Source organism: Onychostruthus taczanowskii, unplaced genomic scaffold (assembly GCF_017590055.1).
Source record: "Onychostruthus taczanowskii isolate IOZ18803 unplaced genomic scaffold, ASM1759005v1 scaffold1, whole genome shotgun sequence".
In the NCBI taxonomy this organism is placed as follows: Eukaryota; Metazoa; Chordata; class Aves; order Passeriformes; family Passeridae; genus Onychostruthus; species Onychostruthus taczanowskii.
The window spans coordinates 34,192,298-34,216,409 of NW_024496525.1; the positions used below are offsets into that span (position 1 = coordinate 34,192,298).

At 39.5% G+C, this 24,112-nt stretch overlaps 1 protein-coding gene across 4 annotated transcripts in view; it reads right to left on the minus strand.

The window, feature by feature from the left end:
- The window catches only part of SYNE2 (spectrin repeat containing nuclear envelope protein 2), a 167,322-nt gene that overhangs the window by 75,372 nt on the left and 67,838 nt on the right, over window positions 1–24,112 (minus strand). For all 4 annotated transcript variants that reach the window (XM_041398933.1, XM_041398943.1, XM_041398924.1 and 1 more), the window contains exons 50-65: window positions 21,084–23,193; window positions 20,117–20,439; window positions 19,296–19,440; window positions 18,697–18,912; window positions 18,064–18,329; window positions 17,183–17,339; window positions 15,158–15,313; window positions 12,363–12,503; window positions 11,855–12,037; window positions 11,200–11,337; window positions 9,985–10,170; window positions 8,891–9,013; window positions 7,431–7,613; window positions 3,610–3,735; window positions 1,085–1,279; window positions 468–542 (exon numbers count right to left, since the gene is read on the minus strand). In XM_041398933.1, coding sequence (XP_041254867.1) covers window positions 468–542; window positions 1,085–1,279; window positions 3,610–3,735; window positions 7,431–7,613; window positions 8,891–9,013; window positions 9,985–10,170; window positions 11,200–11,337; window positions 11,855–12,037; window positions 12,363–12,503; window positions 15,158–15,313; window positions 17,183–17,339; window positions 18,064–18,329; window positions 18,697–18,912; window positions 19,296–19,440; window positions 20,117–20,439; window positions 21,084–23,193 — 4,723 coding nt within the window. The remainder of the gene's footprint in view (window positions 1–467; window positions 543–1,084; window positions 1,280–3,609; window positions 3,736–7,430; window positions 7,614–8,890; window positions 9,014–9,984; window positions 10,171–11,199; window positions 11,338–11,854; window positions 12,038–12,362; window positions 12,504–15,157; window positions 15,314–17,182; window positions 17,340–18,063; window positions 18,330–18,696; window positions 18,913–19,295; window positions 19,441–20,116; window positions 20,440–21,083; window positions 23,194–24,112) is intronic.

A 24,112-nucleotide genomic window follows, 5' to 3' on the forward strand; every position in this document is an offset into this window, starting at 1 on the left:
CCCCCAGTTTCTCCCAATCTACCAGAAATCTCTTCTATCCAAACTTCACTCCCAATAGTCTAATCACACCCTTTTTTTCTTATGTTCAAACATACAAATAAATTATGTTGTTTATGTTTTGGCATTTCAGAGGCTAGTTCTTTCTGAAATCCACCTCCACATGGAAACATTGGTATTTAAGGGCATATTTTGCCTTTAACACTTCCACAAAGGGGGCATTAGCAAATAGGCAATCCCACCAAAAGTAGCATCACACCTCACAGAACAAGGTGCTGTGTAATACTGGCACTGGAATATTGGTACACTGGCTTGAGTGCAATTGCTTTGTATCCTGGAGTGATATTTTAAGTTGTTCTGAAATATTCACATTTTTCATAATTTCTGCTTTACCAAAATCTTCTTACATACACAGCTGTATACATACATATATATATATATATACACATATATATACACACTGGACTCACCTTGCTGTGTGAAGAACAATCTTCTGATTCTTCATCTAAGGAAGGCAGAAGAGAGATCACTCCTCTTTTTTTCAACTACAAAAACACACACAGAGACACAACCCAATTAATCATGACAAGAACAGCAAAAGCCTCTTCACTTCTTCATGTAAACCAAAACAAATTTACCACTTGAGATTCACTTTTGGAGAAGCATTGAACATCTGGCAACCTACATTAAAGTGACTGAAAGCTGCAGGTTCTAAGCACCTCTGAAAATTGGGATTTGATGCTGTTGGGTTTCAACAGCCCAGCTACAAAAGGGACAAATTTCATTTTGCCCCATAAAAATAATTTATTGAAAATCCCAGAACAACTGGTTATCAACAAAACTACACGTGGAGCATTTTGCTGTTGATTGATGTTAACTTCATGTTGAAAGTGAAAAATGCTAAGAAATAACCAGAGGCTCACCTCTCCTACCTTCTCCTCACACTCAGTCCTTCTGAACACAAAGCAGAGGAGAGACACTATTGATTCACACGGGCAGGGGTGCTCCTCTCTCACATGCCACTCCTCCAGGAGCAGGAAGGGATATTTACCTCCCCTCCTTGGCCCTCAGGTGAGTGATCACTTACCTGCTGAGCAGAAACATCAGTCCCAATCAGGTCACTCTGGGCTAATACAGAGGGTGGAGGTTCAGCTGCTGCTTCAGGCACTTCTTGCTGTAGGCACTGGTGAAGCTCAGACATGGAATTCTTCATCCTGGTAAGGACATCTTCCTTTCTTTGGCACAGCTTTATGATTTCTTCTTTTACAGCTTCCATTTCTCCCTAAGGAGCAACAACACCTGTAAGCATTCATTTTTCTCATTTAACCAAACAGCAATGTAACAGACAACACCAGGGATGCATCTTACAGGTACTGGGGCTATTTCCCCCTTTTCCTTTTTCTGGGCTTTGGGACAGTTCCCCATTGTCACTGCAGGAGATGTCCAGGTACATGCAAACCAGCAGGGACAGATCCAGCTCAGGACAGCCCTTGTGATGCAGAAGTTGGCAGTGTGGAAGGAAGTGTGGCAGGCTGGAACCAATTCTAACTAGGTGCTGCATATCCATGAGAACAGCAGCTTCCTTCAGGACAAAGGGAATGCAGATGGGTTACATTGCTCTGTGTGTCACAGCAGGTGATGTTACTTCCAAGCACCTTCCCTGGCAGCCTGACACTAAACATTTGGGAAAGCCCTGAGGAGGGCAAAGACAGCAAATGAGGGTAGCTCAGGGCTCAGTCTTTGCTGAAGCTGGCCCAAAGGAAACAAACCATTTGGTGGGTGTTGGAGATGTGGCTAGGGCCAAAATTATCCCATGTCTTTGAATGTGACACTGGGAGAAATAGATGGATCCCAACAAAGCTTAAGGAAAATATTTAACGTTCTGCAGAGACTAAACAATAACTCAAGTAGCTGCACTAACAGAAGGGGAAATAAATCTGTCTTGGTCTCCTTCCTGGCCATGACTACTCCTCCAGCCAGTGTTCTGCCCTTGGAGTTTTCTCCAGGGCTTTCCTCACCACCCAGCCTCCAGGTGAACCAAGAAATCCCAGCAAATAACAGAGTAAGACAGGACATAGAATGAATTGCCTCCCTCCATTACTGAAAGTGCTAAAGCTCTTTGAAGCATTGTTACTTGCTCAGGAGACTGAAACCTGGCTAAATATCCCTTTGCACACTGGGCTTAGTTGATCACAGCAAGCTTTGATGCCAGGCTTGAAGTGAGAACAGCACTGGCTCCACACCATGCTCTGTCATTAGTGATGTTATGCAGGTAATAATCTGTGGCAGATGAAAGCAGTGAGACTGCTGCTCCTGTCTCCACCACAGCTTCTGTTAATAGCTCTGGGCTAGTAGCATGACAGGAAAGGTGGAGGAAAGAACTTCAGCAAATTTTCAAAGGACATGGGAACTCTGCTCTGATAATGCTTTCTTCCTTTTGTACACCCAAAGCACAAGACAAAATCATGCAAAGGTAAAGGAAAGAAAACGTCACTGAAATGCAGAAACAGACATCCATGACAATTTGGCATGGTTTTATGAATGTCCACTAGGAACAGCATATCTATTTATTTCACTGCAGGAGACTTGCCAGCATAGATTTGCCAGCTACTCTTTTGCAAACTTAATTAGTTTAAGTAACTCCTCAGAAACCAACTCTTTCTCAAAATCACTTCTTTTTCTGAAATCCTTCAGTAAGATGGGTGATTCCACTGCCCACTTCTATTCATGCAATGCTGTATTTGCCAAGTTTTCTGCTAAAACAAGAACTATTAAACATAAAATCCTACACTTGAAGACAAAAACAAGGAAGAATCAGGAAATGAGTCATGCTGAGCACTACATCAAGCCTCCAACATTCAACCAGCTGACAGCAGAGCAGCTATGTACTTAGGAGCCTAAGGAGTGATTATAGTTATTAGCAAGTACAATGTAAGTATATTAACTTTACTGTGACTGACTGGAAAAAACTGAGCATTTCAGAGGCACTTTATAAATAGTTATTACATTTAATTAGTAATTTCCTGACTTTTGCAGTGCTATCCTTAAAACACATCTTATTTTTCCATTAAAATCATCAATTCATCCATTACAGAAAGCAGCTGACTGTAGAGAGAAAAGCAACACATGTTTGCCAGTGATGAAAACACAGTGGGGCAGTGAGGACAACTAAAGGTGTCTAATGAATCTAACCCTAACCAGAATCCCCAAAAGTAGCATTGCATGACCAGTCATCAGAAAGGGACTTGGTTCTCTCCTTAGGGCACTATCCCAAGCTGCCACCTCAGGAAAATTAGCAGGATGCTGAGCACAGGTAAACTCTCAGTGCTGCATAGTGTTTCACCAAAAGAGCTGTCATGAAAACAATACCCAATTTTTCTTCCAAGTTGATACAGGCACAAAGGACACATCAAAATCAGTAAGGAGTATACTGTGAAAGATATACCCAACTTGCAAAGTAATATTAACTGTAATTCATTGCATGGTCACACTATGGCATTCAATTGCCTGCTTGACTGTGGCAGAGAAGGGAAGCACACCCCTATTTCTCAGTGCTCTGCACCATCATGATTAATGTTAGTCAGGATAAGGAATGAAAAGAATGAAACCCACCTCTGGACAAGGAGTCTTCTGAGCCTCTGCTTGATCTTCATGTGATATTTCACCCAAATTGTTCTTAAGGAGTTGTTTCAACTTTTCGATTTGTTGCTCACATTCTTCTGTTTTCTTTACAGTCTCCTGTGAGATAGCAATTTCCATAAATTATTTTGAAATAAGGAGTACATAAACAAACAAGTCGGTAAGGAAGCTAAGCTGAACTGAAGAGTACTGAAGCCTCCTTTGTACCTGCAGTTATGTGTATCTGTGTTTGTTCTGCTAACTTTGCACAACCCCATCCCTCACTAAGTTTATTATTCACTTGCTAAAGACAAACAAAAGCTGCTCTACCCACAAGTTGAAGTATGGTGGAGTATTCTGTCTAGGAGCTCCAGAGCAGAACTACAAATTTGGCTATTGAATGGAAATGGAGCAAATTTCACCACATCCATTACAACTTAGAAAGGATGTTAAAGGATGTTAAAAAGAGAAATTAAACAGTTTCATATCAAGCAGAAAGCCTAACTGGTTTTTACTGGTGCTCAAGTCTTTACTGCCAGCTAGTTCTGCAAAACCAAAAATGAAACTGATCAGAAATGAACTGTGCTGTACACCAGGCAAACACTGCAGCTCAGAGGATAACCCAACCACACTGCCTGACTATTTGAATACTTCCAATAAAAGTGATAAGCATTCCCACCATGTGAACTTCTTCTGTTTACATGGCTTATAGGAAAACACATTATATGTAATAAACAGCCAAATTCACTTTTACTCATTTGACAGTGACAGCAAAATCTCATTGCCCCCAGGCTTTGTGTTCATGCAGAAATGGGCAATCTCCCCACACACTCGTATCTGTCAGCCACAGCCTGTCATGATGTCTCAGGTCATTAGGAAATTGTCACATCTACAAGTCAGAATATCTTGTGAAAACAGTGAATATGCACAGCACTTGGTGGCTCTGTGTTTCTGGACCCAGAGGCTGACAACCAAAGAACAACAAAGGGCTGTTCCTCAGGTGCCTGCAAAAGGTAATAAAACCACAACGAAGTCAACAGGCTTGATCCTACTGTGCTGCCAGCAGCACCTGAGTGACCCAGCAGGTCAAAGATATCACTGCAAAGTGTTCACAGACTCTGCCTTGCAGAGCAGAGAGTCTCTCCTGCTACCAACAGCAACAGGGCCATTTCTTCAGTCACTTCTTCATAGCAGCACTCCCTCTCAAGAAAATGCAGGCTAATAAGGCTCTAAATAACCATTATTATTTTACAGGTGTTAGAAGTGAGAAGAAACTATTTTCCTCACTTAAAAAAAAAGAAAGCCAGTTTGAAGGGGAAGGTATTTGTGGCCTATAATCTTAGTGCCACAGGCAAAGAATCAGAGAGGAAAGAAAAATTAATAGGTCTTCTGCTCAGCTTTAATGAGAAAGCGAAAGAAGACCTCCTAAAACGAAGATTCTCTTACACCTTAAATTCCATATGAATAGGACTGTTTAGTCCTATTCATTTAGTAATAAATTGAGTCCTACCTCAAATTTCTTAGACTAACTAAAGAGTCTGAATATTTTATATACTCTAATGTCTTCTGTCATGGACCAATATGTGAATATAGCCACTTACCTGAAGATAATTAATTAGTTTCTGCCTTCTACTCAGTAGGGAAAAGAAACTCTGATTCTATCCTTTATGCAATAGAACAAATTATGACATATATATGAGACTAGATTTCTTCCTACAAGTTTTGCCTTTCTTTTGAGTTATTTCCTGGTTAACAGTTGCTCTTCTCATATTGTGGTAACTCCAGAAGACTTGCCCATGGAAAAGGTCCATCTACCCACAGTATATTTGTTTTGGAAGAGCTTAGTGAAAATGAGACCAGTAAATCATCAGATATGCAAATAATACCACTCTCTTGCACTGAAAACCAGTAGAAGCAGATGTAGCTTCCAAATCTTCTTCCTGATGACGTTATTTAGGTGTGGAACTTAACAGGCCATAATAAAAAAAACAGAGGGCAACATTCAACAGAGAACTAAGTCACTTAAACTCCTGCCCCAGAGCATTTTCAGTATCTATTACAGCCTTTCTTTCTGACTTACTGTTTCAGGTATTACAATGCAACTTAATTGTACAAAAGTTACTGTTGCAATATTCCATTGCCTCATCCATAGCAAAATATGGGCAAACTCATCCAAAGACTAATCCCGGGGGGGGGGGGGGGGGGGAATGTATATATTTGTACAGGAAACTTGGATGTCATTTGCTTTCCTCTCTAGCAGGATTCTCACCACCTTTTTAATGCAGCACTCAAAATGCCATGGTTTAATGGCTTCATCCTTTGTTACACCTTAGCTGGTGCTACACTTGTATTGTAGTACTGCTGCATTCAAACCATTCAACTGCACTGGAAAATCTCTTTTGCACAGTTTGATACACTAGCTGCCAAGAACTGCAATTTTTTCAATCTGTTTTCTCACAAAAAAATTTCACTCAGCTAAAGATTGTTGGGTGTCTACAAGATAAAGGCAAATGCTGAGCAAAAAAAGGTCACAGCTTTACAAAAAGGAGAAAAATCTAGAATTTGACCTAATGTTACACAAAAAACCAGTTACAAGTGTCATTACAACAACTGATAAATGGAAAGCAGCCTGTTGCTGATGGTTTTAAGGTGTTTTGAAAATTCTCCACTATTTGATCTGGTAACTCTGAAAAAGGCACATTTTACTACATCCATTTTTTAGCCACAAGAAATTGTATGGACTAAAAAAATAAAGGAGACTGTAGGGATTATACAGATCTAATATAGTCACTGCTTTTTTCTGACTCCAAGCATGCACTAGTCATGTGGCATGCTTGAGTTTTTCTCTTTGTGTTCTGCTCTTAATTTCTCAAAGTGAAAATCAAAAACAGACAGTTGTAGCTGCCACTTGTCTGCCTGGCCTCTGAAATGCCCAGCTAGATGTTTTAAAGCATTCTGCTTTATCCTAATAGCTAAGGAAAACCAAATCAGCAAAGATAATGTAACATTTTCCTAGGTGCTGTCAGCATCCTGCCAAGAAATGGATGGGCCACACAAGAGTTTTAATCCTCTGCTGCTGTGGGAACCTGCGTCACAGAACTCCAGACTTCCTCCAGCCTGGGCACTGGAGCATGACCAGCTCCTGAAGTAAAACTTCCCTGAGCTGGTACAACCACATTGCTCAGTGAAGTGCTGCACAGAGACTCCCTCAGGCTTGGGGCTGCTCCATAACTCTCCCTGCCCCTGCATTAACACTCCCTGGCCTGCCAGCAATGCCTTCTCCTGTTGCTGTTTCCCTTCTGTGCCCAAACCCAGCCTGGCCAGCAGCATCTCCAAGACCCCTGTCACATGCTGGCCTGCCTCAAAACAGTGAATTAACCACAACACAGCTGTAGGGAATGGCCACTTTCCTGGCTCACTGATTTGGATTAGCAGAAGACCTGCTGTTAGCAATTGCTCTTTAATGGCTGCCAACAAGAATTTCCATGGTCAAGGTGAGTTTCAGGAGTTGGTGAGTGCCTGCATCTAACACTGGAATTCCATCACCAGTGCAACACCTGAGCCTTCCTTCCTTCTACAGCATGTTGTCAGCTGTGACTGAACTGGAAAACTGAAATGTACATCAAGACTATTCAGTGTGCTTTGCTGCAGAATGAAATTAAATAGGAAAAAAGAACAAAAAAAATCCCCAAACCATTACACAGAAGACACAGTAGATGTAACTAAATAGCTGCAAAAGCAATATTGTTTAAAGATCAAAATTACTTTTAAAAAAAGGTGGTAATAGCGACCATAGAAAAAAGAGTATCAATTACCTCCAGTAGCTCATTCTGTTCCTTAGTAATTTTTTCTAATTTCTTCAGTTCTCTCAGGAGTTGTCTTGCTCTTTGGAAGACTGAGAAAGGTTGCATTTTCAGCCCTGGCAGCTGAAGAGCATCTTCATAGGACTGTATATGAACAATAGTTTTCTGCATGGGACCAACATGCTCAAGTATAACCTGTCAAGACAGAACAGAGATGATGGGTAAGATATTGAGTTAGAAACATCAACACCATGAATTTATACTACACTAATTATGACCGAAAGCTCTCTTTGGTGAGTTTCCCATTCAAGAAGGATGAAATTTTCATCCCCATATGGGCCATTCAATTAAGAGTTGGATTCTATGATCCTTGTGGATCCCTTAAAACTCAGAATATTCTGTGATTCTTGTTCTTGGAACAAATAAATGAAAATCCATGTTGAGGTTGTCTAAAGCAAGACAAAGATATAATTTATATTTACAATTCTATTTTTGCTGTATAGACAAAGTTTGCACAGTGACAAAGAAGGCTCACATGCACATCAGGTGCTATTTACTAAGCAGCTCATTTCAAAGCAGAACATCACTGGCAGTGAAGACAGTTAAAGTGGTGCAAATGCTTTGATGTCTCTCTAGGCAAATTCTAGTTTTTGTCTTTTGTCCAGCCAACCAGTCAGCAGGGAACTCCAGAAGAAAAAAATAATATAAATACAAACCACCTACAAGACTTATAATTACTAACATTTTTGTTAAACTCCCTCTCAAGTAGATTTTGTTTTAAAATGCCCCAGTGGAAACAGAGATGCTTATTCTCTCATTCATAAGCAGACAGTATCAGGAATTTTTTGTACTATCCAGGCTTTGCTTTACAGTAAGGAAGTAGATGAACAACATCTTCCAGAAGAAATATTACTTTAGTTTTTCCATGTAATGTAGTTATTACAAAATTATTCTCAGGGTAACCAAGCTGCACAGCTTTGCTGTGAGAGTTACACTGCTATGAGAGGTATGATGGCATTTTTATTCCTCACCTGAAACTCAAACCATGCTTTTTGTATTTTAGGCAGATAACACTGTGGACTGTATGTGGTGTGAAACAGAAGAATCATCTGCTAAATTTTACCTCCATTTTTGGAAAAACAAGGCCTAATTTTCTAACTTCAGATTTCCATTTGGTGGCAAGTGGAGTGGTGTGCAGCAAGTGTCTCTTGAAAATCAGGCCATAAGCTTCCCAAAAAATGGAGATCCTCAAATGTGGCAGCTATGCCTGACATGTGCTTCAGTTACACACTCGAGTTCTCTGTGCACATATTCTCAACAGTGCTTTAATTTCAAGTGTTTTGTTCAAACCGTGACTGTGCTTCTTGAAAAGGTCTCTCAACAGTCTCACCTCAGGGTTTACATTGACCAGGAAAAAACTCCTGATCAATGTAAACCTCAGGGTTTTACATTGATCAGGAGTATTCACAGACCTGTCCATGTTTAAGTTGGTCTTTAGGAGAAAATTCTAACAGATCTTCTGATGACAGGATTGTCTTCATTTCTGCAACATCCTTCTCAAAAACTTTCACATGAGATTCAATGGCATCCAACTCCTAGATTTTGGGAACAAAGAGAGTATTTGTAGACAGCCCAAACACCAAAGCCAACTTGAATTTCTGTCTTTCACTTAAATTGAAAAGGAAATACTGAAAAATGACTGCAGCATATGCAGGCTATGTTAATGGACGCTATCAGTCAAAAGGCTAGTTGTTCTAAACTAGTTTTAGTCATAACTTCTAAAGGAATTAAGCATTCAAGATCATCTGTTCTGTTTTAAACCCAAAATACAGAACTGAAATATCCTTAAAAATTCACATTAGAAATCACCAATAGTGAGAAGACATTTTTCTAGTGGTGATAGTTATCAGAATAGGAAAGTGCTACAATCACACTGGTGCAGCTTCCATTAGGAAGAGACTTATGTCAGATAGAAAAGGAACCCACAGACAGCTCTTTGTGAACTCTCACACATTAGATTAGGCTGGAAGGGACTTTGAAAGGTCTCTGCTACCCATCAAAGCAGGGCACTTGGGGTCTGATCCTGTTGAGATTTGAGTATCTCTTGAGGTGGGGCTCCTGCTTGGAGCCCCTGATCTAGTGTTTGACCAATTTCACAAAAAAAAAAAAAATTAAAATCCTTCCTACTACATAGATGTGATTTCCTTTGCTCATCTTTTTCCTGAACACGCCAAGAAGAGCCTGGCCCAATCCTGGCTGTCATCTCCCATCATGGAGCAGCAAACAGCAGCAGGCAGTATCAACCTCTCACCCCCAAGCTTCTCTGGGCTGAACCAACCCAGGCTCCCAGCCTTTCCTCCTACCTCCAGTGCTAATCCCAAACTTTACAGCTTAATCAGTTACCAAATGCCTTCTGAAGGTTTGTTTACAAAAAATTAATTTCCTTGCTTGGCACGCCTACAACAACCAGCACTACACCCTGTTTTCCAGGCAGGTGATATAACCTGCATTTCCTAACATATAATGAAGCTCTGATAAAAGGCACTTCTGGGTCACCAAGACTCACATCAGCCACATGCAATATTTGTGGAAGAATCTCTGCAATCTCATGCTGTAAAGCTGCTACTTGAACATCTATTTCATTCAGCTGTTGCATTACATTGTCAGTTTCAAAGACTGGTGACAGTTCCTCCAGCTCCATGAAGATACCATGCAGAAGATTTTGCTTTTGCTCTGAGTCTTCCAAAGCCATCTGGAAACAAAACAGGAGTTAATTTTGATACATCACTGCTGAACATTAAAGTTATAGAGGTAAGGATTAGAAGGAACAAAATGCTCCAAGAAGTATCAGGCCAGTTGTGTGTGATGTGAAGTCTCTTCTTCTGCAATGAACTGGATGAACTGCAGTGAACACTGTCATGAGGAACAGTGAGGGCTGCAAGAAATGATCCATTTATCTGGGTGGTGTGTGAAGGAAAGGACTGAATGTATGTTTCCACTCTAATGCAAGCCCAGGGTGCATTTCCAAACCCACTGGTTTCACAGCCCAGGACAAACAAAACGTTCCATTTCACAAGCACAGGAGACAATAAGTTTTTGCCACAAAAAACATTCATGGATTTTGGAAATCACATTCTCCCCATTGTGGCCACATGCTTTTGTAACATATCAGCCCAGAATGGCCAGCTACTTCCTGTCAAGAATTCTTACTAGTCTTACTACAAAAATTTATGTTTAGAACACCACCTTTCTCAAAGGAGTGGATGAACAGAAAACTTGAATTTTGAGTATAAAATTGCCAGAATTGTTTTTTGGCCTTAATCTTCCCTATAATACTACAAACATCCAATTTTTGAAATTATCAATCAGAATTCTCTTCAAGAAACAGTGAACACAGCTTTCCAAACCACAACTCACTTCAAAGTTTCCATCTAACACTCAGATATCGATAAACCAGCAGTTTGCCTTTTTGGCTCACATAAAATACAGAAAGAATCCTATATATGCAGGCAGTAAAAACTAACCATAGCCATTCGGCAGGGTTACAGAAGACAATCACACATTTCTGGAAATTTTACAACAGTTCAGCACTTGCACAAGACAGGTATGTCCAGAACAAAAAAAATCTGTATTTCATGAGTGTCAAACTATAACTATTTTTCACTTAAATGATTTACTGAAAATGGTAAATTACTTATGTCAGTAACAATTAAGAATGGAAAACTGCATCTGTACAGAGCAACAAGTGCTAACAGGAGCATTTATCTGCATCACCTCTTACCTGGAGCTCATCAGTATACTTGTGTAAGCTTTTTGCAGAGTCGTGCTGAGCATCAGCTCTTAACAAACTGTTGGTGCTTTCTATCCAATCTTTCACATTCTTTAAGTGCTCCTTATATTCCTCCATCTTGTTGGTGGCCTAGGAAATGACAGAATTTTACAGAAAGTCACATGTCAATTGCTCCATTGTCTAAGATAAATGCATCTATGAACAAGATTTAAAAAAAACAGGATGCATTTGCATCATGGTCAGTTAAATTAGCAAGGTGAAATAAAAACCATTTTTCTGAAACAGTTTAATGATCTCAGGCTATCCCCTCTCACCAAAGTAATTTTGGTGCTGGCATATTTACATTTCATGGGGGCACTGTCACAATTTATATGGCAATGGCACTTTAACAGACCCATCAGCAGAGTGAGAGAACCAACTCAACACGCACCAAGGGGCAAGAATTCCCCATACAAACCCCTCAACCATGGCTTGAGCCAGTCCTTTGGGATAGCCCTTCCAGAAACCCCAGCTACAATCAGCCTTGCCACAGCAGGCTAGTGACTCTACTCATTTGACAGCCTCTGATGATGTTTCACACAAAGCCCTCAGCCTGTTTTTTTTTAACAGGATTGGATTTTTAAAAAGCTGTTCCATGTGCAGGTACCTTGTTGAGAATGGCAGTTCTGCGCTCAGCACGCTGTGAGACCTGCTGGTACTGCTGCAGGGGGGCCACCAGGATGTCCATCAGCTCCTGTGCATGGCAGGAGTTCTGCTCCACTATATCCTGCACTTCTGCATCCAGCTCATTGAGTTTGTAATGCCACAGGTCCAGCATATCCCAGATTTGCTGCATGTGGAGAGAAGGGAAATGAAATAGAACACGAGGCTCAAAGATAGCAGCATTAATTTTTCTTCATGTGGGACATGAATTGCAAAGGTTTCAGAACTGACATGTTGAGAAGAGAACACTTTGCATCTACTGGTGTGATTCACAGTTGAAAAAAGCATGGATTTTCCTGTGAGAAAGAATTGATAACCATTCACCAGTTAAATGCTTGCTTGTACTTCTCCTTTTACAGACATAAAATGAATGGAACTTTATGCTAAACTAGGCTCTGTAAAAACAACCAAAATCTTTTAACACCCACAGATTATTTTTTTGGCAAGATTACCTTCTGAACTTCTTTGGCTTTTGCAATGTTTTCACTCTTCTGTTGTAACATCTTTTCAATAGCTTGAAGGCCATTGTTAATAGCTTCTGCTTTTCTTTTCAGCACATACTGAGGAGAGTTCTGCAAGATTTCAGAGCTAACCTGACAGAGCAAAGAGAAAACAATGGGGGAGATTACAAAGATCTGCTTGTTTCTGTGCACCACCTTACCAAAAATATTCAAATTCTTTTTGTTTCTCTTGACAAGTCAGTTAAAAACACTGGAATGGAGCTATACTTGCAGGGAGAAGCATTACCATGAGCAGGTTCAACATCTACACGTTGTTCACTAATTTGCTCTCATTAAGAAGTGCCTGGCTGAGAAAAGCAAACCCTGAGGAAAGAAGCACTGAGGCACTGCAGCTCCCTGGGTGCTTTGCCTCACCCTGATCTCATCTCTGACAGAGGCTGCTCATGCTGCATGGTGGGAAGGGTCACATTTGGATTTATGCTGTAAGAAAGCCAGAAAGACACCTTTATGTCTCAGCTGACAGCTATGACTTCCACGTAACAAATAAGGGAATATCCAAGTGCATCAATGCACAGCCAATTTCTCAATATAAACTTGGAGATTTATCACCAAAATAGAAAGGTCTGAGGAACTTAATTTCACTCTGCAGGACCCCACAGAAATGAAAAATTGGTGCACTGGAGGGCCTGATTTTCTGTGGAAAGAGAAAAACTCTCAAAGCTGAAGTTGAGTAATTGCCTGAGCACAGGACTGAGCAACACAGCATAAGCTACCAGGTTACTAGGGACTAGATGGAGTGCAGGGAGTGAGAGAAGTCCTTGATCTTGCCCAAAAGTGACATCTTTTCTCACTAAACCCTGCTGGCTGCCAGGGTCAGCAAAGCACCAGGAAATCATTAAATTGCGGTAAATTCTTGGTCTGCTGCAGCCCTAGGACTTGGGGGAAATGTACACTGAACAGTTTCATGCTGCCTTGATGTCAAAGATCTTTAATTTAATAGTTATTTTAGTTTGAAGCTCCTAGTACTGAAATACTTTATCCTTGTTGTGGGATAAGGAATTAAACCATTTTTAGTTAATAAATTATCTACTCATTTCTTAATTTTATTAAGATCATTTAGAGATTCCAACACAACCTCTCTAAAAAGTACCCACATGCTGTGTTGACAAAATTTCATTAATCACAATAAATATATACAGAAAGAACTAGAGGGCTCCTCTGAAATATTCCTGCTTATACCACAAAATCTATGAAGTCAGTCTGCACTTAGTGCCTCAGGCTTTTTGGAAAAAGGAATTCAGGCTGTAATCATTGAACACTTGACCATCACCACTATCCTGGAACATAACAAACATGGAAAATTGTCTGTAATTGTAGTGCCAGCTTACAAAACAAAAGAGAATCACGTATGAGTGATGTGACACAGATGGAAATGAGTAAACAGATCAAGCTCTGACTTCATCGATTTCTTCAGGATAAAAACACTGTGTCTGTCAATGCTCTGGTCATCAGCAAAGCAGGATTTTAATTTCAATACTTCTTACTGGGATAAAAATTTATTATTTATGGCATCAAATGTACAATTTATTTTATTTTTTTTGTTTGCAGATTTAGAAGAAAGCACAATGACATTAAAATACGACAACTCAATTTAACACATGCTGGTATCTCCTAATATGTAACTGAACTGACCTCCAGTTCCACCATGATTTTTTTTCTTTCCTAAATGCATTTTGAAAAATTCCAAGGTAATTTATAATGTTTTCCAATACCTAAATGTGAAAAGCAAATGTTATCTAGCTTCCAGGACCAGTTCTTTCACTCCAAAAGGTAATGTGTGCTTTGGGATAACCTTTTATATCTTGGTAAATGAAACTGTAAACAACAAAAAAACCCCAAAGCATAAACACTATTTTGTTTTCCTTCTCTCCTCCCAGTTGTTGGTTCTGAAAAGACTAGTCCCATTTTGAAACAGAAACCATAAAGTTAACTAAATTAAAACTCATAAGCTTTAGTTAATATGCTGCTTAATATTTCACATAACATAAAATGAGTAATTTGATTGACGCTGAAAAGTAACTGGATTTCAAAACTATTTTATTAAACTTTCAAATTGTATCAAATTAACTGAGATTTAACCTTAAAAACTAGGATTAAACATTATTATTTCTGAAATATGAGAACTGAAAGGGTTTCTTTTTCATTTTTAAAATAATACAAATGAGTAAGTAACAATGATGGTAATTGCATCAGGCTGAAAATTTGACCCCAAACTGAGACTATTACTCCGTTTTTGCTCAATTTTGCTTTCAGCTAACTGCTTATATCCCTTGTAGATAAAATATATTGCAAAAACCTGATGCAATGGGATTCAATTATTTCAATTCCCAAATTTTAAAGGAAGGTGACCATGTTTTCAGAGGTGGTAAAAAGAACCATGTCATGATACCCTACCACATGTGGAAATTGCATTTTCAAAAAATCCTATTTCAAAGCCCTTGTCTAACCTAGTTCTGAATATATTTTCTTATTTAAGCTATGCAAACTTTGCAATCAACTTTTGACTACTAGTTCCCAGTTTAAGAGTCAGATTGGATAGAAGACAGCATCCATATAATATTAAAAATCATTGATAAAGATTCTGCCACGTCCATTTTTAATTTAAAAAAATAAAAATGTTATATTGACATTGCTTACCATAAGATTATTCTAAAAATAGAGGCCTAAGCATGAGGAATATTTATACATTGCAAATAGACGAATATGAAAACCACATCAACAGTTACCTTCTCTTCTAGGTCGTGCAATACCTTCTTGCAGTCCTCCAGCTGTGTTTGGATCTCTGCAGGGACTATTGTGTACATTTCAGAATACTTGATCCGAAGTTTCTCCATGATATCCTCCAGAGCTTGACTCTCTCTGCCAATCACACTCTGAAGCTCCTACAAAATTAAGATTAACTTCAGCAGTTTTACCCAATTTTTTCTGAGTGCATGTGTGTATATGTACTTATATATGTGCATATACACACATACATAATGTGGTTTATATTTCCTACCATGATTATGGTTTGGAAAAATTGGGTTTGTGATATCAAACCTGATTTGATTACCTCTGCAAGCAGATAAACTCTAAGCAATACTGACTCATTTAATCAAATGATGCTTTTCAATCTGTAAGAATTAATTAAACCTGATACTGCTCCATGCTGGGGAAGTGACGCACTGATCTTCATTGACAGCCACCGCAAAGCGACCATCTCAAGAGCTCCTATGATTAAATGTTAACCTCTGTGCTCTCCCTTTTGCCAAAAGTGCATTTTTCCCTTTCAAAGAGTTTAATAGCCAACGTCCATCCCTTCATTATTATAAACAAGACAAAGGCCACAAAAAGCAACAGGTTTCAGGCTGAAGTGTCTGCTTTCAGGCAATTACGCAGAGCAGCACAGCAGGCTCCTCTCAAAACAGTAGTTTCCAGTTCTGCACAAAGAATGTACGTTTTATGAGATAAAAGAAACTTGAACAACTCTCTACAGCCTGTGGCCTAGAAATAAAATCCAAGCTAAGTCCTCCTGCAGGAAGAATGAAGAAATTCATTTGTTTGGAAGGTTTTCTAGAGTTTCAAGTTGGAACGTTCTGTTTGCTGGCTTTATGGTTCCTTTCCCTTGTGCTCAGCTGTTTGAGAAACTCAAATGTTAACTCAAGTTACTGGGGAAAAATTATCCAAGCCTCCTACCAGGCAATGAAAGACACTAAAATTAACTGCCTTTGCTTTTTCAATCAGGAGTAATGGTAATCCACTAATTCACAGTCTTCACCTGGGAATCTTTTCCTTCACACAAATGCCACAGACAGAAGAAATATGTAAGTCACTGAGATTGATTTATTTCCTGTCATCCCACAACAACTGGGTCTGATATTAAAAAAACCCAAATCCTCAAAACCATGAAACAGCTGTGTGCCTCATTCTCTCAGGGAGAAGGCTGCTGTTGTCAAATGGCCCAATTAAGATTGTGCCAATATTTATGGGAGTTCAGAGATTCCCTGACCTGAACTGGAAAGAATCAGTTACAACTCTGGTCTCCAAAACAAAGCATGTCCCTGCAAACTGGTTTCTGTGTATTACTGCATGTTCACATTTCACAGATTATTTAGCTGGAAAGCAGGTACCTACCAAAACCTTCCCAATTTTCTCCTAAGGGATGAGACAATTGCACTTCCCCCTTGTCATCTGGGTAGGTGAATTTAAAACTTTTGCCAGACCAAATCAGGTTTGTCATCTCAAAATGAAACAGCTATTTCCACTCAATAGGTGCAGTGGAGTCCTGACTAATGCTATAAATTTCATAGGAACTAGATTTTCTTTGGAAGTAAGGGATGAAATTGCCCTGCAGATTTTGGCTCAACTGTGTTTGGACTATGAAAAATTAATGAATTCTTCAATCCTTTCAGCTCAATCTTCTCTAAAGGAACAGGCCTGCTGTGACATACTGCTAAAAAGAGATCATTTGATGGGATTTCTGATAGCATTTACTTGTGTCATTGCTGTTAGAAACAGGAACAAGGTCTTAACTCACTTTTGGGTAAGTTTTAGGTGCTCAGAGTAGCAAAGTTTGGATGCGAGGGAAAAGAGCAGGCATAAACCACCTGCAGTAGGAAAATTTCCTTCTGGACACAAAGAACTCAGTAAAAAAGCAGACACAACTCTACATTCTAATTCTAAATAATTTTAAATAGAAAACCAGCCCTTTTAGACAAATCCAAGGTCCCACCACAGCAATGCTAGCTCATGGGTTTAGAGCTGTTACCAACCTCCAGCTGTTCTGCCTTTCCATCAGCATCCTGCAATAGCACAGATGCAGCATTCTGTAATGCATTTGTCACAGCACTTATTTCTTCAGTGACCTTGTTCCTCTCTTGAATCTCAGCTTTCACAGAATCTTTATGGTCTTGAGCTTTTTTGTACAACCTATGCAAGATGACCAGAAAGAATACATAGTTTTAGACTCTGAAGGAGCAAAGAGCATGCTTAACACAGATATTATGTAGGTATATATCCAGAACCACATTTGTCTGTAATTTAGGGGGTTTTTCTGCTATTAAATCTGTGAGTTTTATGTCACTTTATCTCAGTTTCTTTAAAGTGAGTCCTCAGATAGTGCTATTTGGTAGACCAAACCAGAGAGCAGGCATATTTAAACAGCAGAGGTCAGGTTCTCAGCCTGAAGATGCTGGCAGAGCAGATGATGTTCACAAAGATTACTATGCCCAAAAGCAAACCCAAAGAAGGGTAAATACAATCATCAGATTTGTAAAAAAAAAAACATTTGGGGAGAATTTTAGACAGTGGCACTCAGATGAAAGTTGCATTGCTAAAAAATGCACAAGGTCTGATTTTCCTAAAAGCAGAAAATCTTAAAAATCACAAGCACTTGGAACCTCTAAAACTGACTATTGTTCCTTGACTCCTACTGCATTTGAAAACAAATTGCAGTCCCCAGAGCATACGGCCTGGCTCAGGTCTGCTCTCTAAACATTCCCCAATGCCCATACTGGAAACAGCAGAAGGGTGAGATGAAGCATTTGCTCTGACCCTGCATTACAGCTTTCATATATTCTTTAATATCCAGTAAAACCCTGTGCTTCTGAATAGTCCTATCTCATACCTTCAACAGAAGTTTCACAGCACTTACTTCTTACAGCGCTCTTGCATTGCCTTTATCTCACACAAGGCAGGGAGGGCAGCTTCCCCCTCAGCATCTTCAGGTGCATTCACGAGGTTTCTTATCCGGTGAAGAAGCAAGAGTAAGAGGAGCTGTTGCTGGTTGATGTTTTCTTCAAATGAGTTCACAAAATCAAGTAACTCCACCAGCTCCTCTCTGGTGGCCTTTTCCTTCTCTTTAAGGCTTTCTGGCTGTTCTTCCTGGAGCTTATCGAGAATTATTGTTTCTCGTTCCAGCTAGGTAAACACCATGGCAGAGCATGAGATAAAGTGCTGTTTTGTTCCACCAGCTGAAGTTACATTATGCATTTACTCACATGGGTGACTGACTACTGGGAATTACACAGTCAGAACTTGAACCTTTGAAGTGTGAAAAAACCTCTGAGTTTGCTTTAACAAAGCACATAACCCTGTGCAGAGCTGCTCTGGGTTCAGAGGACTGAATAAATATCCCCACCTTTTCTGACTCTGGGTTCAAGAAAGGGTGGGTGTAACTGAGCAGTGGGTGGGAAATGATGTTCTGCCCTGATCTCAGCCCTTTACAGGCCATTTTACTCACAGTCCCATCTCCACCCCCCAAACTTACAGATGTTAAGAAACTCACCTCTTCATTGATGAATTTCCATTCCTGCTTTAGTTCTTCACAGGTAATTTCCAGCCCTTTGGCTGCCTCAAGCAAACCCAGCCAGTTTTCCCACAGCACTGTGACAATCCTGCCCAGGGCCCTGTCACTTCCTCTGCATAACCTCATCATCTCTCCAGAGATCTGCCTCAGCTTCACCAGATCCTCTTCAGCAGAGTCAATGCTGGAGACTAAAATCTTACAGGAAAAACAAACACATCAATAAATAAAATACTACAGTCAGGAGTAGTCATGAAGTATTCAGTAACATGATTAGGATCCTCTAGGAAAATGGCAATCACTCCACTGAGCTGCTAAAATAGGGTCATAATGAGGGAGTTCTGTTGGCTAAGACTGTAGAGAAAGATGCAGCAAATAAAATGTCTCATTTCTACAGCAGTAAGATACACTCCTTTCACATACCAGGTCCTTTAACAAGTACATATCAATACATTCTGTGGTTTTACATATACATAAATATAGGATAAAGAATTCCACTTCTCCCTACTATGATGTCACATGGTATGCCTAGCTGCATTAGTTTTGCATGAGCTTTTCTAGTTCTTCAGAGCCTTTCTTACCTTGCTTTCTTCCAAATGCTCCAAAGTTTCTTTATAAGACATTGGAATCTTAGACAAAGACTGTCTAAGCATCTTTTCCAGCTTCTTAAGATTATCACATACTTTATCTTTGGTTTCTGTGTAGCTTTGGTGTTTTTCAAAATACCTGCATGAAACAATGAATGGATCAATTAAAATTCATTGTTGTTGTTCCTCTCTCCAACCGTAAGGCCCAGAATACAAGTTTCAAAAAACCTTATGAACTTCTAGTCCTGACTGTTTTGCAAGTTATTGTCAATTAGCATTTGTTAAACACTTCAGGTTTGATACTTGAGGTACTGATCACTGGATCATGATCAAGCAGTTTAAAAATCCTTTATTCTTCCAAACTTTTTCTATGCATGTATCTGAAGGCCCTCCAGACTTCTTCTGTACCTGAAGGAAGGAAACTACAGCCTCTGCCTTGTTTGGTTTTACCTTCCCAAGCCATCAGAACAGCCTATGAAAAACATGAACATGGGACCCTCAGAAAACTACTCTAACCTCCACCAGCACTGCATAAGAGACTAAAAATGTGCTTTCTTCTGATTTGGGCACCCCATGAGTCTCACTCAAGCCTCACATTTTGGAATATACAAGAAGTGACTGCACTGTAAATTAGTAGCAATATGGCTGTTGTCTGGAAATTTTCCTTCCTTAACAACCACACCTGAGAATAACAGGAATGCTGCTGGAATTTCTGACTACCTGAATTTCTATCAGAGCAGAAACAACACTGGAGTTATTTTTGGTCAATTTTCTCACAATAGGGAACAAGATCGATGGATATCTCTTAAACCCACCTCTGCTCATCAGCTTCCTTTCTTTGAGCCTTCTTCCTTAATGCCAAGCTCCTTTCCATCAGTTCTCTTACAGCATTTTCCAGACATACTTTGTCTTCTGGCTTCACTATGTTTTTCAGCCTGGAGTGAAGGTTTTCTAAGTCAGCCTTTGCAGAGTTGAACTCTTCCTCTTTCCAGTGTGGAGTCTGACAGATCTCCACTGAGCTACAGAGCTCTGCAGCAGCAGCTTGGGCTGGAGCTTCACAGTCCTCCAGAAAATTGGCAGCCCTCTGAAGGGCCTTGGTGTAAAGCTCACCAGCCTTACATGCCTCCTCCAGAGCATTCTGAAAGCATTAAAAAGAGAAAGGAACAATAAAGTAAGACTGTTGTGCTCCTCTGGATCACCACATGGCCTTAAAATTTTACACTTGGCTGAGGAGGTGAGGGAGGACATGTGGCAAACACATTTGCTACTTATGTAGTCACAGAGCTGTGCTGTAACCCATGTGTTTATTGCCCTCAGAACAGGAATTATGTTCACCATTCCTGATCACATTGGCTTGACCTGTGCTTTAATCCTCTTGATCACTCCCAACTGCTAAACTTCTCTCTATAGTAGAAACAAGGTGCTTGGATATTTTATCATTGTCACTATTGAAAATGTTGCCTCACAAGATGACTGCACCCAGTCTCTCTTCAGCTGAATATTTCAACACAGCCTTTTCCTTCCTCCTCTTTACCATTCTTTTCTTGTGCTAATCCTCACTGATAGACTACAATCAAAGTGAACACAACTTTCTTTGTATCCTTAGTTTCTGTCAGGATTCCCATCCTATCCACCAATGTGGAGATGATCACAGGCCAATTCAGGTGTTAGAATAAATGAGGATGTGAGTCATGAAAATAAAAATGCCACAGTCACAGACACCTAATCTAATTATTGGGGAAAGGCATTTGTCAATAGTTCACTTTCATTAATTATACTTACAACACGGGCAGCAATGTCTGCCTTCAGTTGTGCTTCATAGCCTTGCAGTGTCTCTGACTTTATTTCTATAGCAGCAGCAGGAGATTTCTCTTCTTGTTTTTCCCTCTCTTTTTCCATTATACATTTAAGAGCAGAAAACTTTCCTTCCATCATATTCTGAATTGCTTCCCATCGCAGCTTTTCATCCTGCATTGTATTTATGTCTATCACAAGTGGCTGCTGGAGTTCTAACTGAATATGCCTTATGATGTGGAATATATTTTCTACTTCATCCTGGTTACCTTCTTTGTTTACACTCTGTAGCCCAGAGACCAAGTTTTGAAGAAACTGCTTTAATTCTTCAACGTTTTTCTCCAGGCTCTTTATTTCTTTCCTCTTAGTTTCTTTGAATGATGTATCAAAGACCTCATTTTTGTTTATTTGATTTGCTGCCTCCTGGGTTAAGTACAAGATTTGTTGAACTGCCTGCAATAGAATCTGTGCAGATATCACATTCGCAGCAGGAGAAGAGCTGGAACTATCATTTAGGATATTAGCTTCTTTTCTTACAGTGGATGTCACAGTCTGGATTTCATCTAGCAATCCCTGAATCTTATCCCATTCCCTAACTATATTTTCCAAGTGTATTATTTTCTCTTTAATTTTATTTTTAATTTTAGAAAATTTAGTTTGCAATTCATCCAATTGCAGTGAGTCCCATTTCAGACCTACACATTCAAATATTTCCTTGTACTTCATTACTTGTGACAAACTTGACTGAAAAGCTAACACTTTTTCTTTCAGTGCTTTGCATTTGTCCTTCAGTCCCTGCTTGGCACCTACTGATTCATCATCTTTCAGGTTCATTTCACCATCCTGCAGGTCATTAAGATCCTGCTGCAGTGAAGCTATTCCTTCAGCAAACTCTCTGGAGACAGCTGTCTTTTGTTCTACTTCATGAAGTTTACTTTGAATTTGCCTCTGTGTCTTCCTTGCTCTATTCTTCAGACTTCTTAACTGATCAATCAAGAAGAGCTGTTCAGACAGGCTCAGCTGCCCAGCTGTGACCTGACTCTCTTTACAGTGGGACGAGATAAGCCCTTCTATTTCCTGTATGTCCTTTAGCATCTCCTTTAGAATGCCTTGTTGGCCCACCAGCTCTGAGCAGGTGCTGTTTTGGTTTGGGTCAGGCCTGGCCATCAGCTCAGCTTTGCGAAGCTGAGAGTGAACTTTGTCTATTTGTGCAGTGAGTCTTTCCCTCTCCTCCAGCTGGAGCTCCAAGTGCTGCAATCTTTGAGCAGATTTTAAAACAAGAGCCTTGTACGAGTTCTTCAATGTTTGTAAAAGGAAGGTCATATCAGAGACCTCCTCTGGCTCCAAGCTGGGAAGAATGTGCTGGAGCCCATAATCCAGGGATACAATGACAGGTTCTCTGCTCAGGATATCTGTGTTCACAAGCTGACAATTTCTGATCTGTGATTTGACATCACTGGGGAAAAGTGCAGCTTTCTGATCAAGGTGGGACAGTGAATCTTTGACCCAGGAAATATTTTCTTTCAGCCTCTTCATCATTTCATGTTTCATGAGAGCAGGACCAGTGGTCTGAATGTCCTCTTGAGGAGTTTGTTGTGCTGATAATGCTTCCAATTTGCTCTGCAAATCCTGTATAGAGTTCTCCAAAGCCACCTTCTCTTGATCACTCCAAATTCTTTTCATCTGCAGATCAATCCTCCTTTTTAATAGAGAAAGACCATGTTTAATGTCCTGTAGCTCTGTGGTCCAAATGAGAGGGTCTTTGGCTTTTCCTGCAGCTGAGGAAGGTAACTCTGCTTGCAAATACTGTTCTTGTATCAGCCTCTGAATATCCCGTGCTTTATTCATAAGCAGGTTAAATTCATCAATTTCTGCCACAACCTGATCATGTTTCTTTTGCACTGCTTGTTCCATGTGCTGCCACCAGTGCTCCAGCTGCCTCATTTGGCTCTCTGTCAACACTTTATCCATGCATGTCAAATGCTGAGATAAAACTTCTTGCTGACTTTGCAACTGGTTTAAGACATCTCTTTCTTTCTGTAAGGACTCTATGCATGCCTTAATTTTCTCCAGAAGAACTGTGTTGTTCATAGGACCCCTGGCAAAAACATGAGTGGTATTTAAAAATAATGAATTCTCCTTATACACAGAATTCTTAAAAACAAATTTCACTGTTTAGAGCACAAGTCACTAACTTGATTCACTTAATCACACATACCTCTCAATGTTCTCTTAGGAATTCCCTAACCAACCTTGCAGTATTGTTATTTCTTGCTTATCTATAGAGCACTCACTATTCATACATATCTGTGCAAAAAAGATATGTTCTACTATATGTTCTCTAAAATCGCAGTATCTACTAACATAGAATGTAGCCCTCATTTTAAAAATCAGCACACTGTTCTCTAAGTGAATTAACAACATTTTATAGTAACTTCTGGTTGACAATGAAGATAAAACTTGGTCATAAAAAACTGAGAAATTTCCATTCATGCAAGGTAAACTCTTCCAAATGAATCTACTTATCTTTTATTTCCAGGAGTATTTTAAAATGCCCACCTAAAATACATTTAGCAGATGGATTTTTATTACATTTTTTAAATATCTTTGCTGTAAATTAACAATTTCTTAAGTTTTAAATGTTTTCAAATTATTTTGGTACATTACCATGACAAATTGGTTCTATGTTTTGAAGACTAATTCACAAAACACAGTAAGTATTTTTTGTGCATTGGTTACCTCTGAATTGGTAATGTAGACTTACTTATTGCCATGGAATTTTTCCTATCAAGTAAGGTTAGTTTTCAGAATAAAGAGATATTTAATTCAGAAAAAACCTAGAAATAATGAGTCCCTAAAGAAAAATGAGTATTTCACATCTGCCACATTTTTAAAAAATATATTTTAAGATGCATTTTTGTAGGTTTTTAGCCCAGCAACTACTTCTTTGTTTTGCCTATATTCCGGAATAAAGAGAGAAGATGTTGTTTAAGGCTAGCAGAGAGCCACCAGAAATT